Source organism: Eurypyga helias, unplaced genomic scaffold (genome assembly GCF_000690775.1).
Source record: "Eurypyga helias isolate BGI_N326 unplaced genomic scaffold, ASM69077v1 scaffold4385, whole genome shotgun sequence".
Lineage (NCBI taxonomy): Eukaryota > Metazoa > Chordata > Aves > Eurypygiformes > Eurypygidae > Eurypyga > Eurypyga helias.
Window position 1 is genome coordinate 67411 of NW_010253347.1, and position 17632 is coordinate 85042.

The 17632-nt window shown below is 39.7% G+C and overlaps 1 protein-coding gene across 1 annotated transcript in view; it reads right to left on the reverse strand.

Moving 5' to 3' along the window:
• The window catches only part of LOC104510395 (mediator of RNA polymerase II transcription subunit 13-like), a gene marked incomplete at its 3' end in the record, with an annotated part of 98138 nt that overhangs the window by 66687 nt on the left and 13819 nt on the right, over positions 1-17632 (reverse strand). Inside the window, exons 3-4 of the mRNA XM_010152630.1 lie at positions 11280-11364; positions 5958-6041 (exon numbers count right to left, since the gene is read on the reverse strand). Of these exons, the coding sequence (XP_010150932.1) occupies positions 5958-6041; positions 11280-11364 (169 nt within the window). The remainder of the gene's footprint in view (positions 1-5957; positions 6042-11279; positions 11365-17632) is intronic.

The following is a 17632-nucleotide window of genomic DNA, read 5'->3' on the forward strand; positions in this document are numbered from 1 at the left end:
AGTGTGGCCATCTACCTTCCTGCCTCCTGGGCTGAAGGACACCCCTGGAAAGTAAAGGCTGTAGCTACACACCACAGCGCAGAGCACTGCAGAGGTAATGCAAACCGGGTCATATCTGTAACATATTCAGGGGAAGCATTACAGCATGCTCTGGGAGTTCTTACCATCTTTTAGAAAACACCAGTTTATTGTTTCCAACATTAAGTGAAAAACATCAGATAACTGAATACAGAACACTCCTTAATTTATAGCTTATCTAGAAAGTTATTTGGTAATAAAGAACATCAGGATCTTCAGTCCCAAAATGCTTCTTTCCTGCAGTGTGCCAACACTTTTAGTACAGAACTTTACGTATGAGATTTGTGGAAAGACAAACAAAATATCCCAAGACTACCAGTAGCATGTATCCGTGACAGATGATAGTAGTTAAAATGGTAGTGCTTGAATAGCGTTTTCCCAACCCATCTTAACAGTTTCCTTAAGTAGCCCTAAGTTACTAATAATGTTTTACTGTCTTTTGTCTATAAAGCATAAAACCATTATATCTATTAATGATTAATATACTTGAATATAATTATATTCATTACTTCAACACACATTTATAAATATAAGCATACTGATATCAACGGCACCAGCTTTTGATGGAAAATGCATGTGAAAACACTTTATTATAATCTGTATTTATATCTATTCCATCTGCTAAACCATGAATGCAGACTGCATTCCATTGAGTACACAACCCAATATTTCAGAGTAGGTAAGAATTAAGTCAGCTTTAGCACACACAAGATTACCATTCTGCAAAAAAAACCCCAAAAAACCCCAACAAAACTAAACCAACCAACCAACCATGGACACAAGTAACTAGCTTGGTGTACAATGTTACTGAGACTGAGTAAGACTGAAAAGGAACTCAAAGTCAGCATAACATTTCAGAATTTAAACCTCAAAAATATTTGTCTGGGAACTAAGCCTCTTAAACTGAAACAGAAAAGCTTAGTTTTACAGGGGTAGGAAGAATTATTGAAAAATATGCAGTATTTCTTATTACTTAGTATTTCTTTCACGTCATTTTGACAAGTCAGGAATATGCACACGTCATTTAAAATTAAATGGGACTGATTTTTATATCTGCCTTGTTAGTCTTTTCTCATTTATGATGGTGTTAAGTTGGCAACACGGTACATACATATTACTATAGTATTACTCTACACCATTTTCAGGAAACACATACAATCACATCACTGAATTTTTAAAAACATGGTTAAAAATACAACTACATGAACTTGCAGAATTAAAACAATTTATATGGCTTATTTTTCTTAAATTCAAGAAAACAAAACCCTCCAGTTTTAAACTGAGACCTTCTCACTGCACTGCAGTGAACTGTACACGCAGTTACCATTTCTCAACTGAGCAATTCAAACCTTATTAAAACATTAAATAGATAACTTGAATTTGTTTTACCACACTTTTACCGCGCTATGCCAGCATTAAACACCCTTCTACCACATGCCAGAAGACGCTATCTGCATCACGTCACATGCCAGGACCAAACCTCTGTACCAGATTCAGCCACGGTGCTCCAGTCTCAGACAGACACTGGTTTTGCCGGCTTCCGACTCCTCCTGGCACAGCACGGCAGTTTCTCTCTAGGGCTCGCTAAATCTGATGCATCAGATGAAGACACCGATTGCCAGGAGCTCCTAGCATGGCACAAAGCGAATGCAGCTTGCCCCCTTGCTTGCAACAACGCTGAATGTCAATTTTGGTATCACTGATCTAGATATTCCTTGGACACGTCCTACGACTACACGCAGGGCACTGAAGGCAGCGATGATTTCCAGGATCATGAAGAGGAGGCAGTGCTTAAAGGGTGCCTGCAGCCTTCAGGTTTTGATGGCACTGATTTATGCCCGATCTTGATGCTTGCAAAGAAATTAACACGCTGATGAGCAAAACCAGGTATGGAGGGACAGACCGGACTCCGTTAGCAGGGTAAAAACGTTCATGGATTGGATCTAAAGAGGGAGAGCTCACATGGGAATGCTTAGGATACCACATTCATGCATTTGTAACTCAGAAATGTCTATGTTCTGTCAGCATCCCATGGCGTGGCCATAATCAACTGTCTTACGGGACAGGAACACGAACAGAAATCCGTTTGGAAAGGGACACGAAAGGACTGTCTGTCACTGCAGCTAACTAGTTCCTCTCTTCCCTCCGCACTCTTTCAAGTGCACAAAGGGTCACGTGGACACGGTTCCCAGACACCATTCCTATCTGGCAGTCTTTTCACTCTACTTCACAGTATTTCGCTGGTGGAATTTTTTTTCGACTTAGGGCAACAACAAAAAAAAAACCCCAACCTACCAAACTTTTGGAAAGGGGGATGATCCATCACTCAAGTTATAAAAAGCAACCTTTTTTTTCCCCCACACATCCTTTAGATTTAAGCAAATTAAAACCAGCTTAACAACTTATGGTTAAGTTGATCATACGGCTCAAAACAGATATTTCTCCCCCAATTTCCTACTCACACCAAGAAAACAATCACTGAAAGAATTAGCAAAGATTCTTGCACAAGACGGTCATAAGTTTTTTTGTCAGGACAATGTTTAACATTTCATAGTGGCGCTTTGCGAGACCAAAAACACCCTGTCCCAAACCTGGAAAGTGATTCGGAACAGAGCGGAAGATGCATCTTCTCCACAGTGGAAGGCACTACCAGTGCCTTTTATCAGACAAATTCTGTAACTCCAAACATACTGATCTCCTTTTGGAGCTTGTGTAGATAGATAAGCAAGTTGCCACTTCCTAGCAGCAGCGTGGAAACACGCTTTAGACATGCACTGCTGTACAACAGACCATAAACCATGAAGAATTATGGAGTAAGTGACACGTCGTATTAAGATACACAAAAGATACTCGGGAAAGAAAACCCACAAGTTCAGTGCTAAATTTCCTGTCGAAAGCATCTGGTTTGCGCTGTAAGCAAAACCAAGGTCTGTCTGACTCCCTCTGCTGTTCCCTCACTCCTGCAAAGAGCAGGAGAGCTCATCTCGCATATTGTTTCAAGTACTGCCTCAGGAGGTCATCTATTGTTCCTGGACTAACTAGGTCACGGCCACTGCCATGCTCCGCTTCATCTTCGACTTCATTCTAAAATCACGCACCTCCCCGCCCTTCTCCTTTAATACCATTCACAAAAATATCACCGGCCCTGAATGAATTTACTCCTGGAAAGCCAGCCGCATGAGATTTAACTCCTTCCCTGTTTATTTCTACCCACCCAAGACTTATCACTGCATTCCTGAAATGAAGTTAGCAACTCAGGATGTTGGAAATTTGAGATGACGAACTTCATGCAAGTGAAAGCAAAAGAGCAGAACCATGTGTTTCTTTCCCAGAATGACACCAGCTACTTTCTTCTCCATGCAAGGGGGTATACATCTATAGAGATCTACCTCTCTCTTTCCCCGTTCACGGAGAATAGTGTATGTATTTTCAACCAGGATTACCTGCTCCCACCCTTCTACTACACTGTATCTACTGCTAATCACTGTAGATACATGCAACTTATCTCTAGCATTTTATATATTAACAATGGTTAGCTACTATTTTTTAACATACTACTTTTTTTGTTGTTGTTATGAAGGCATTACCCACAGTGCTAAACTACCTAAACACTCTCAGTTGGCCTGTTCTTCCTGCAACTGCTCCTTATTGCTTTATCTAAGCAGCTGCTTAGAGCAAGAGTTTCACAAAGAATTTGTATGAAATCAATGTGTCACTTTATTTGTGTAAAGGCAGCTTTTGTGCTATATTGAGAAAGAATGCTTAAGATATTAAATTTAAAGTGTCTAGACAAATTAGTCCTCAAAGACTCTTGCTATTTGCTGCTCTTGTCCACAGCTGACTACTGTCAACTTTTGCACCTTTACTACCATCTTTCAGTAAGAGCGCTTACTTCTAATGATGTATTTATAGCAGGAAAAGTAACCTGAAACAACACAAACCCTAACTCAATTTAGGTCATAGTTGTTATTGCTAAATAAATGCTCTTAAAATGGTGTATAACCATCAGATCTACAGTGACAAGTACTTTATAAAAAACCCAAACAAACAACAATTACCTTCCTCGAATCAAGAGTCTACCCTTCAGCCCTAAAATTCTCAATAAAAACATCATTTTTATATGCATGAATACTTAAATACAAGTTAAGTTCAACATGAATCCATTTTTTGTAACATGTTCCAGACCAGATATGTTTATGTGCATACTGTCCATATATTTATAAATCATAAAATCATAGAATGGCTTGGGTTGGAAGGGACCTTTAAAGGTCGTAAGTATCCTCTACAGATCACCTTGGTGTAAAAGTGATTTGGTGCAAATAAGACACAGGACCTAGTAATCTGCCAGAACTCTGAAGTAATGACACCTTCCATGCCAGTGCTGCTGCTGGTTTTGACAGACATAGTCTGCCGTGTTGGATGGTTCAGTTCTTAAATTGATACACACCAGTAACAAACGTGAGACTGGAAAACATTTCATCTGGGCACTGAGGCTGCAGTAGAGTTGAAACAACAAAGAGCTTTTGCTGAAAGGCACTGTCTCCCTTTTCCAGAAGCTGGAAAAGACACCACTTCTTTACATCCCTTTGGGGAATCAGTGTTCCAGAAAACTAAGCTAGATCTTGGTGTGATCAGAAAAGCAGCACAGAAAACAGGAGGAAGGTGGTTATGTACAGCCAGGGCAGAGAAAGGTATGGTGAAACCTGGACCTTTCAATGGCTTCTTGCCATGAGATCCATGCGAAACCAGAAGTTATACATCCACAGTGTAAGTCTAATAGCTACAACAAGTAAATAGCAAGAGATATCGCCATGCTAAATTGATGCTTTCTGCTTTTAAAAGGAAATAAAATCCACATTTAATTACTGTGCTGTATCTTAAAAACAGCTGCTGTTTGGAAATACCTGGTTAACACAGAGTCTGTTAGAGAATGAAGCCAACCGTTTGTATGATGACGCAGTAACAGAGGTAAGACATTTCTGTTGTAAGGCAACGCAGTGAGATGACGAGATGAGAGGGAGAAGGTGGTACGTATGATCTACAGAAAGACTTTCACCTGCACCTACTGCTGCCACCAGACACGCTGTTGTGACTGCAGCTACGCTGGATGAAGAAGTTGCCACCCCACTTCATCTGCACTTGCTCATTACCTTCAAATCTTCCAGCATAACCGCATGTTTAGTCACTTCCTAACCCAGTTCTGTCAAAATGATTCCCGTTAGAAAATCTGTGTTTCAGCTTAACTCAGATTATTTTTGACAGAACTTGTTTAGCGGATGACTATAAATGCAAGTACCAGAAGATCTGAGAACACTGTAACCTTTCGAGCTAGGAGAGGAAACAGCAGTGAGCAAGTGGAGACAGCTAGCCCTTTTCCACGGTCATGCTGCTGCAAGGAAGCACGTTAATCAGACACAGAGGTCTGATTTGTCAGGCTCCCTAATCAGGGAAAGCTGTATATCAAGCCTGGCATCTTTAAAGAAAATAAATAGGTAGATCTATATTACAATTACTTTACTGCTTAAAATGTCAGGTTGGGGTTAAGCACCCAGAAATGCAAACCATTGTTATAACTACCTAGAATTTAGTTATATAATGAGAGAAAGCAACCAGATGCTATTCAAAAGCTAGAGAAAAACATGTTATTTCTGTGGAGTTAAGGGATAAATACCAACTCCACCTTCTTAGAATACCATAACAAGACCCAAAATACTACTTCACTGCTTTCTATATATCACGGACACAGCAAATAGTGCCTGTGTTTTCACCTGTTCCGTGGTAAAAGAACTGGAAAAACTCAACCAAAATGCAGCATCAAATTATCATCATCTAGTATGCAACGCTGAGAGGAACAGTACTTGATACATAGATCACCATACCTTTTATTAACAGGCTTCTCATCCTTGTCATAGGGTCTTATGAACCATTTTCCAATTCTTACGAAGTTTTTATCCATCAAGCACCTAGAAAATAATTACAGGAACAATTACTAGTTACATCTTAAGGTGTAATTAAAAGCAGTCTTTGAAGACAGTAAATCTAAGGGATTAAGCAGCTGAATTCCCATCATATTGAAATTAACTTTGTAGCTTTTGGGTTCCACGTAACTTTGCCACTTTCTGTTTTCCCACACCAGCCACAGAGAATCACTGTCCAATCCCATGATGCCATCACTGATGCCGATGATCTTCACCTATGCATCTTCCCCTCACCTCTGACAGGATCTTTTCTGCTTCATACCACTCTCATTGCTGAATGATCCGTCATCCTATTTTTCAAACTACTCTTCTTGAATAAAGACAATTCATAGCCCCGATGCTTTTCTACACAGCGTTTCTTTAGAACTTCATGATAAAGAATATGCATTCCTGTATTTCTGGCATGCCAATGGCAACGTAGAGTACATGAATGACAGGAAATCGTGTTAACAAATACTAACAATGAACCATTTTTCCTTCACATTATCCACAGCATGATTTCAGGTATTGAAACTTCCATAATTACTGTTTCCTCTCTCAGAAAACCTGACTCCAACAAACATGCTCCCATGTCACTAAATTTAGAGCAACAAGTTACCCATTTTTTGTGGTCCCTCTAGAAGTTCACAATTTTTTCATAGAAACTGCTTATTCTGTGGCTTTATAGAAACCGTAACAGCGAGGATGCAAAGTGATCAATAACAAGTTTAGGTTGACAAGGAGTGCTTGATGCCTTTCCAAGCTCACCTGTCCAGAAGAACCACACTCGCAGTATGTCAACACCGAGTACGCTTCACCCATTAAACATGCAGTTGAACACACTGCCCAAGGGATCACGTAGTGTAAGATATTCCTTCATAACAAATTTCTGTAAGGTATATACGTTCCAAAAATTCTGAAAAACCGGTTATTGCTTGCTAGTGATTTATTTACGATTACAAGCCATATAGGAGCTTTCCCTATACATTCCATGTCTAATCAGTATTTCCTTATTTAGATGGATGAACTATACTCCATTCTTCAAAGCTTCCCAATAATTTATTTCTATAGTGGTTGCTAGAGATTAGTCAAAACAAAAAAATTAAAAAAAAAAAAATCACACAAAACCTTCCAGTAAAGTACATTCTGCAAGGTTTAGAAAAACTGTGTTACCTACACTTCAAAAGCACACCGAGAAGACATAGATAGGAAACGGACGGCAGACAACGTAGGCAGTAATATGCTCCTAGTTCTTCTGTATATACTTGGCAGGGTTTTCAAAACTTAAGGCCAAGCTGAAGAAAATTCTAACAGCACTTTCTCAATTAAAGCAAAGAGAATCCAGCTCAGTTGAATATACCAATATTTTAAACTGAATATGAAAGCTAAACCAGCAGATATCTAAAGACACAGCTCTTGTGCTGCTGGGGAAAAAGTGAAAAGTACGCTACAGCAACTGTTTCCCTAGGAGATATTTGGGATCAGAGAAAGCCTGTCAGTGTCAGTGCACTTCACACAAACAGAAGGAAGCCTGTGAAGTTTACATCAGATCCCTAAAGAAAATAATCTGAACTAGCAAAAAATGTAATAAACTCTCCTCCATCACACACATTTTAATGTCATATCACCATGTCTCACGATGGCAGGTTTAACTGCCTCAAACTAATGCTATTTTCCCAGAAAAAAGTGTTCATGTGTAGACTTGGCCTTAAAAATCAGCCAACCCTCACATGCTTAACTAAATGAAAGGTTATTTAAGGTATAATCCCATATGAAATGGGAAACGTGATTGCAGAAGCATGCATCTCAAGGATTTGGCCGCGTGAACAATTAATGGCGGTCGACATTATTTTTGCTGTGTAAGCACTCTGTGGTAACTAGTCTTTACCAGGAAGCTGCAACCATGAATGTCTGTTAAAAAAAAAAAAAAGCTGGTCATAAAACCCCAAATGGGTATACACTTAACAGCAGTTATTTAATCATATGAAGTAGGGACATAAAATACTCTGAACTCCTTGGCTCATTTCTCTAGTTAAGGCTGAGGGCTATTTTCTTCCTAAGCAGAACAGCTGGTAGAGCATTTCGCTGGCACCTCACCTCTCATATTTCTGATTTTTCTATTAAACAAAAATGACCTGACAAGGGCACACGAATGCTTATGAAGTAATACCACAGTATTTTGAGCATTATTTCCTCAGATCTTCTAACATTAATTGCAAAGTCACAAACTTCTCTGTACCCAAATCAGTGATCAGAAAGGGAAAAAAAAACAAACCCAAAAAAAAAAACCCAAAACCACCAAACCCTGAACAATTTTGTTAATCCCTTTTCTTGCCCTTCCCAGGGTTAATTTACAACAAAGACGTCTCCTCCCCTCTTCCCTGTCACAGCTTCCCATGTTTTCACTGCTGTTTCACTCAGTCCTTCCCCACTCCCCCGTGAGGTGATGGGTGGGGGAGGTGGGGGGGGTGACCTACACCACCCTTCCTCCTGCTGCCATTTGCTTCCCGCCTCCAGGTTTTCCTGCCACAACAGTTTTTCCTTCCCCTCCTCCAGTGGCTGCCGCTTTCTTCCCAGAACGTGGCCAAGCTGAGGTGCTGTGGGCTGCTGTGGCGGGCGGTCTGCCGGCTGGCACCAGTTCAAGCAGCATGGCGGCCTGCTCCCCTCCCTCAGAGGCCAGCACTCCTGGCACCAGCCAGAACGGCCCCGCTTGGGAAATTACATCTTGGTGGGACACGAGGGGTTCCCGAGAGAAGAAAATCTGCCGTCACTAACTGCAAAATAAACCACAGAAACCCCACAAAACTTCAACAACAAGCAACAGCCCCGTCACTTGCTGGAAAGATCAAAAAGAAATTCAAGATTTCTTTTTATTAAGGAAGCTTTTCCTAGACACAGGATAAAATGGGTCTTTCAAAATTAAAGAGTTAGCTCTCTTTTTAATGAAGCCTACACACTTACTGCTATTATTTTCAGTGAAATAATTACGACGGTAACTTCACACTTGATATGGCAAACAAGAAAAAGCCCTGAAAGTGTGTAACTTAAACCAGACTCAGCTATAATGCTGTAAAAATGATGTAGCTAATTGGGATGGTATTTGGTAAACCATCACCCTACGTCTCCTTGACAACTCTTTCATTGAAAGACTCCCATAGCAGGCCATTCTGAAGGTGTGCTTCTGCAGCAGCTCCAGCTGAAGAGCAGGTTAGCCCAGTGCTTCCGTTCCGGAAAGGCCACGCGGGAGCCGGACCCAGCAGCGGGACTCCCTCATCTCCAAGGGCAAAGAGGCAGAGACAGCGGCATGAGCCAGCCAGCTCATGGTGGCATGAAGTGAGGCTTTTGGCAAATACCTGACATGTGCTAAGCAACTGCATATCAAAGACTATTGCAGAAACAAAACAAGCTCTGAAGGCTTTTCGGTCACTGCTGGACAGAACAATTCTAACAACTCTGCCAAATTATTTCAATCAATTTTTTTTGAAAAATAATTAAAAACTTACTTCACAGGCTTAAAAAGGTCCCACGAATAAAAATAATCACAAGGAATCTGGCTTAAGAGCCAGTTGGCTGGGTACCACAGATCAATAAACATGTGTAAAATTATTTTTCACTCATATACCACTTGAGGGTGGTGAAGCACTGGGACAGGTTGCCCAGAGAAGCTGTGGATGCCCCATCCCTGGAAGTGTCCAAGGCCAGGCTGGATGAGGCTTTGAGCAACCTGGTCTAGTGGAAGGGGTCCCTGCCCATGGCAGGGGGGGTGGAACTGGATGGGCTTTAAGGTCCCTTCCAACCCAAACCATTCTGTGGTTCTATACTGCAAAGCTACAAAAGAACTAGTGAACATTTTACACTAGAAATGTCATTTCTATGCTTTTACTCACAGTAAGTAGCCTATTCTTTAAGTAAAAATCCCCTAAAAGACTGATGAAATAGAGAATAGCAAATACAACTAATCCTTGTATTTGTGTACATGTACATGGGTGACTTTTCACACACCAACAGATATCAACAGGTAACTAATAGGGGACAGCTACCACACCCATTAAAACAAAACCTCAAGATTGTAATGTAAACGTGATTACTAGTGAATCTGGATCAAAGCAAATAGGATACTAAATGAGACAAGGTCAAAGTAATTTCAGTCAGCTTATTTTCTGAAATAAAACATATTCCATGCTACGTTCTGTTACTGGAAGCACAAAGGTACAGGACGGGCGCGTTGTATTTTGTTGTTATACATTCCGAAAAAGTAGTAATAGCCTAATGACACTTAATCCTGAGAAGACCTCCAAATTTGTAAAAAGAAGAACCAATATGTAATACAGGAAGGTGACAGTGAGCTGAAAAACTGCAGTAAGAGAGAAGGAATAAAGTGCAATAGTCCGAGATGCAATGTCATACACTGAAGGCCCAATAACAAAATAATCTTCAGTAAGCTTAAGAGTTGATAGCTGGATTAAAAGGAGGCAAAGCTGTAAGTATTAACTAATCACAGAACAACTCTGCAGTCGAGTCATATACACAGATACAGCTACGAAGGAAAGCAATACTAGGATACATTAGGCCTGTCAAGCCCAGGAACTGTTAAACCCTGAATATTGCACATAATATTTGTCAATTTGTAGGATGGACGTAACTAGGACAAATGGAAGAACAGAGTTAAGAACTTTTAGTGTTATCTTTTAAGATACTATTTAAACTCATCAAAAGGGTTGGAGGTCAGATACAATTATTCTCTGTAAGCACTTCAAGAAGGTGAAAACTTATTTTTTTGCTTTTGAAACAGGTCCCCATTGAGAATGGAAGCAGAAACACATATCAACACTGTTTTTTGCACGAGTGTTTAATTAGCCTGCACAGCATTTTATGATGCATTAACAGTCAATGACTTGAGATCCATCTCTGTCTTGTGTCTCTTGTGCTGAAGTTCTACCTCTAAAACCCATGTGGTTTAAGATCAGTAAACTTATTGCTTTTGAAACAGGTCCCCATCGAGAATGGAAGCAGAAACACATATCAACACTGTTTTTTGCACGAGTGTTTAATTAGCCTGCACAGCATTTTATGATGCATTAACAGTCAATGACTTAAGAGATCCATCTCTATCTTGTGTCTCTTGTGCTGAAGTTCTACCTCTAAAACCCATGTGGTTTAAGATCAGTATAAATGGTCTGTAGGTATCCTGCATCACTTGAAATATCAAAATGAAATATTTGAGTGCAGTAGAGTTTTTCTTACCTTTCCAGAAGATTATGAATTGCTTTGAAGAGCAGGGTCCTACACTCATAGGAAAGTCCATTCTCCCACAATCCTTCTTCCACCACTGTAAAAACATAAAATGTCAATATGCTCAGAATAGGGAAATACATTTATACAAAACATGACTCCAACAGCTTTAATTTTCAACAGCAGTATGTTTCACAAAACTGTTTCAACTATTACCCATATTGTCAAAGTAGCTTTAATCTTTACAGGTTTTGAATCTAAAAGAAAACACAAAAGCATAAAAGCAAATGCATTTGTTTGTAGTATTCGGTATTAAAGTGGGAGGGTGGTGAGGAATTAATGACCATTCTTTGCCACGACTGCTGAGGGATCCTTTAAAACTTAACGGCTGATACAGACAATCAAGAAATGAAGTGAATCATTAAAGGTGTAAAATCGATTTACAGAACTTAAACACCATTAAACAACTCTCCTGAACCTCTCACTGTCACACTCAAGTGAAATTCCTCCGTAGTACTGACTTGAACTATTGCAGTTTAAGCAATAAACAAATAAACTAAACACTCAACCATTCATTATTCCAAAATAAAAACTGTAAACTCCGTACCAAACTGCAGAGATATTAGGAAGCGTTTTGTTTTTTTTAATTCCATTGATCTCCCTCAGTGGAGTGCAGCATGAATTAGCCACCTGAATGAGAAGCTGAAGGATATACAAACCTCAAAAATATCTGCTGTCCTTACTCCACTGCTTTTGGATGCTAAAACTAAGAAGGGTAAAACCATTTTTGGTATGTCCGTACCAGATTCTGCATCTTCTGGCTGAATTACGGTTTAATCTCAGCCACAGAGTAAAAACAGATGATTAAATAACTTTGTCAAGGAGTAAGAATTTGTTAATTGTCTGAGTTCTGTCACTGCAATTTTACAGGAATACTCTGCAGATCTTTAGAAATGCAGACATAAAATTCTACAGCATGTATGAATACTTAACACCCCTCCTTGGCCAATTTGAAGGATGAAATGTTCCAACAGCATGTCTATCATGCAGAGATTATCATCTAAGTATAGTTTACTCTACACGTTTAAAGTAAAGCTTCTAAGGAGTTTCTGCTGTATGAAATACAGGAATATTGCCAGCAGTCGTCAGCTCTAGCTTCAAAGCCTGAATGCCCAGCATTGTTCATTATTCTGCCGCTTCTCCCAGTAACCAGAAGTCACATAACCTCAAAGAAGCAGCAGCACACTTTTTGAACATGTAATGTTGTGATATGCTAATATTGGTAAGAGTCTCTCTCCTTTTACAGAACGAAAAAGCCGGGGCTTTAGCACCTAAATCACCTTATCAAATAGCACAGTCACTTCCTTAGAAGAATGAAAAGGCAGCCTTGTGCTTTCGGGCACAAGCGTGAGCCAGATAACCTTCCCTGTAAAACCATTACAGACCCCTTTCATGCTTGCAGAACCATACGGACACCGAATATGCGATGCACCATAGCTCTTCACTACATCGAGCTCCACATGGCCTCAGAGTTCATGTTTAAAACAGTATTCTAAAAACTTCAGAATCTCCGTGCATTTTCAGGACTACTGATGTATAAATTCTATACAGTTCAGAACTACAGAAGCCTAAGGAACTGCAAGACTGGTACAGTCTTGTGCTTAGAACTACACAATCCTCAAAAAGGTAAACACTTGGACATGACAGTACCAGAGCTATCACACCTGAGTTCACCCCTAGAAAAACTCCATATTTAAATAAACCCTCAAGTTTTTAGCCAGTGTTAGAACATTGACAGAATTTGTAAAAGTCGAAAGAAATTCCCCATGACACAGCCCTGAGCTTTACCCTAATCCTGTCAGAGCATCCATGCCAAAAGCTAGCACTGTCCCTGCATTAAGAACTTCATGCAAAATGGGAGAGACAAGAATCTGTTCCGTGATTTTATGGAAACTTCTCAGAGCCAGTCCCAAGGTTCCCAATCGTAACTCAGCACCTACTCCCAAGTATGCACAGCAAACTGATGGGACTCAACTAAAGAACAGCTTATATCAGCTCTACAAACGATTTTCTGCAAGTACCATTTTGCCACTGACTCCAGAAGAAAAGATCCGATCATGCTGCTTTACGCTGTTTATAAGGTAATATTCTGAAGGGTTGGAATTATTTTATACCAAATTCTTTAGGTACTGGACATTACCTGTATTCTTTTGCCCTGCTTAGCTGTGACTGGCACAGCTCCTCTGTGGGCTACACCATCCTGCTCCTCTTCCACAAACTGAGACCCCTCTCCCCAGGCCTGGTGTGACATGAAAAGCCAACATATCCCAGCAGAAGGGACAGAAAATGAGGGAACAGAATTTGGCAGCGCTCCCCCTCTCGACACAGCAACACAGCTGTACTCACCGTGACCCTGCACTCAGGAGAAGGAACAGCTATGCAAGGGAACGCGGCCCAAAGCCGACGGCAGGCAGGGAAAATCAACGTTAACCTCGCACTGGAGGTCCTCATGGGTCAGTCCCTGAAGACTGCCAGTGAGATCAGACTGGCTGAGGAGCAGCAAGTAGTCTCATCCTCCAATATTCTAATTTCCCAAACTGCTATTTTTGATACTTGGCATTCCCATAAACTATATATGAAATGGAAATAAAATTATTTCCTATTAAATTTAACTCGAAGACTATCAAAAGCCATGCTCATAACCATTTTCCTATAATATATAATGCTTTTGATTCCCAGATATATTAATGCACTATACTTACTACAACTACCTCTAACACTTCTTTACCCCACCAAAAATGTTCATCTCACAACTGAGAGGATGTACACATGCCTGTTGCATGGAGAAAAAAAAAATTAGAACTGCAGCATTTATGTTGCAGTAAAACTGGAGAAAAAAAAATTAGAACTGCAGCATTTCACTTCCTCTCTGCTCTTTGGCTTCCTGATCCAGTTTCCAGAAGAAAAGAGCTTAAATAACTGGAGCAAGTTACAACTTCAGGATGCAAATGGTGACCAGTACCAAAACTTGGCAAACACTAGATTAGATGATCCCTGCAAAAAGGAAAAGTTCTTCACACTGTAATGATGTAACTAGAGGGCAGATTTTGAAGAATATTTTAAACTCCTTCTAGAAGACTGAAGTTTAGGAAATACTTGTTGTTCTCTGTCTGTCTACACAGTGACTTGTAATGCTTTTAACACCCAACGCTTTTGACTCAAGCCCCCATCAGCCTTTCAGTGCTGCCTGACAGCACTTTGAGGCACACAGCTAACGGGAAGGAGGTGCTGCAGGTTCAGAAACATGCTTACACCAAGCACCCATTCCTGTCCTGAAGGTATTTTCTGTTACTCTACTTGAAATATTTCCTTCAGAGGCCAACTATACAACAGCTGTGAAAACCATCTTTAGGAAAAGAAACGTAGGGCAAGAATCAAGCAAAGGTTGAGTTTTAGTAAGAGAAAGAGTACGACAGAGCAGGAAGTAGAAGTCAGTGTGTATTTTCTTCAGAGGCCAACTATACAACAACTGGGAAAACCATCTTTAGGAAAAAAAACATAGGGCAAGAATCAAGTAAAGGTTGAGTTTTAGCAAGAGAAAGAGTACAACAGAGCAGGAAGTAGAAGTCAGTGTTTTAGAGAGGCAGCAAAAAAGATGGGACAAACTGTGGGCCACCGCTTCCCAGGACCTGGGTAAACAAAGCCATCACTAATCTGATCTGTTGTTTGCAGCAATCCCATTTGGAGTAGGATGTCAGACTGGATGACGTCCAGGAGTCCAAGCTCCAACTCACCTGTGTGATCTGCCAGATCTACTGATCCTCCACAGCGATACATTTATATAAGGCAATACCTGTACCTCCCTCTACCTCTGTGTACGTTAACTACCTTATCTAAGCATGTAGATACATTCCAGGGTACTCAAAACAACTGGAAGTAGCATTTACTTTCTTATAACGCAGGCAGTTCACCCCCTTCTTGTTGTTTATCCTGCAATAGATGGATTAAAAACTTTACGACTGCACTTCTCACCAAAATAAGCAACTACTATGTGTGTTTTGTTGGTTTGTTTGTGGGGTTTTTTGTTGATAGTGTTTGGTTTTTGTTTGTTTGTTTTTAAAAGAAATCAACTCTCAAAAATCTAAGTCTATTAATACTCTGTCTCTAAAAATCTGGATTCTTGGGAAAAAAAAAAATCAGGAAGATACAGTTAATGGGAGAGATGCTGTGACTTTAATTCTTTCAACTGCCCAGTTGAGATGGCCAGTGTGGCTGCCCTTCCTGCATCATCCTCAGTATTTGCCCTCCAAATCCAGCGGAGATAGAGAGCATTAAAGCAGCATACGGATCCCCAAAGAAGTGTGAAGCTTTCAGTATCTTTCAAAAGGGGCAAGAGGAAAACTTGAGACAGATGGTTTTGGACAAGAATATCCTACCCATTTATCTGAAGAGGTGTCATTGTTTCAATCTATAGGAGTTAAGAAAGTGAAAATATGGATAATCATTAAAATGCTCATGGGAAGTTAATACAACACCAAAGCAATGCTGTAACAGGTATTACGGGAAAAGGTAGTTCTGTGTAAGCTGGCAGGGCACTGTGTAGTAGAAATCAAAGTTACTGTTACAGGTGAGTACCTGCCTATTGCCATTATCTAACGTACAAGTGTGTACAGGAGTAAGGTAAAAAACCTTTTGGGTTAGAACACCTGGAAAAGAACACAATGCAGTGTTTTTCAATTGCAAACCAATCTTCCACAGAGAAAATGCTTTTTATTCTCTCATTCTGAGATATTAGCAGAAAATCCAAAAAGATAAAAAGGTGTATCTGACACTGATCAGAATGGATTACGACCAAGGTGCTAAATCTCACTGATAGTCTCCATACAGAACGGGAATTAAACTATAGCCTCACATACAAATTATTTAAATGTTTGTTACCATTTCTTTTTCAGAGCTTCAAAAAACGAATAGAACATTTGTGCTGATTTTCAATTTTATCCTTGCAGATCAAGATGTTAAAAGAATTAAAGGCAACTACAATAATTTAGACTCACACTGTAAATTTATAATTTAAACATAGATTAATGAGCAGCTTAGTTGGCTTACGGTCTTTTGTATTTTCAAGTCAGAGACACCAAGGTCTTTAAAGTATCCAATGATTTTTATGAAGCCGGCCATGTTCCCAAAAAAAAAAAAAAAAGAACCATTATAAAAATTTCAAGGAGAGAAGTCACAGCAAAATATCAAAGCAAATACTTCAATAATTTTAGGTCTCCCAGCAGAGATACTGGAAAGATAATAAGATCTCTGTTCTGCTTCAGTGACCAGACTGACATATTTTACTTAAAAGAAATATCGGAAGGAAGGAGGGAGAGCAAGTTGAGACTGTGTCGGCATTGCAGAGATAGTTATACCTTTAAGAAATTCAGCCACCCACATTTTAATAATTCAGGTCACGCTGCCTTGTGCAGTTTAACAGCAGAATTACTTTCAAAGAATACATATTTCCTCAGAGCTATGTTACATATTTCCTTTTAATGTATCATATTGCAGCAACAGCTGAAATGAACGTCTAGACATCAAAAACAGTCTTTATTCCCACCTACTGCTTTTTTACCTCAGGCATCAAAACTAATGAAACCTATTATCCAGAACACTGACTTCAGTTACCACATTGCCCACTGCAAATATGAAAAAACACTCTGGGACAGGACCAGTTATTCAGCCATTAAAATTACTGAAAATCAATTTCTTGCTGCACACTGCAGAAATACTGATAGATTAAAGCAGGACACTTGGGACAAGGAGATTACTTCGAGGGAAGATTACTATGTCAAACCACTGAGGAAGGGGAGTTACTCAGCTACTGAGGATTCCTACTCAGAGCAGTATATTCACCCTCTTAGTCTTTGATATTTTGCCTCCTCGTTACCACAAAATATGAAGAATGTGGGTTTTTTCCCCCTGTGCAGACACAGTTTTTTAAAACACATGGCCACGTAACTCAAACAAAATCAGCAATCTGATTACTAAAAGCAAGCATTTAATTTTTTGGTTTAGTTTTTATTAACTGAGTACTTAAAACAATATTTCAAAGACCAACTAGCATTTTGAAGCATCACGGCTTCCAAAAAAATTGAGTTAAAAGAGTAACAAAGCACCGCAATGGTACATTAATTCTGAAAAACTATATTATACTCATAAAAATCCAATTAAACGCAACGCTATTGATCGACCATTGTTAGGCCGCCATTGATCACCTTGTAAGATCTGTGGTTGAAGTCATTAGAGATTAAATTGACTTATTACTAAATCAGATTCAACCCACTTAGAGATCTAGTTTCCTTGCACTGGTTATGGTTGTA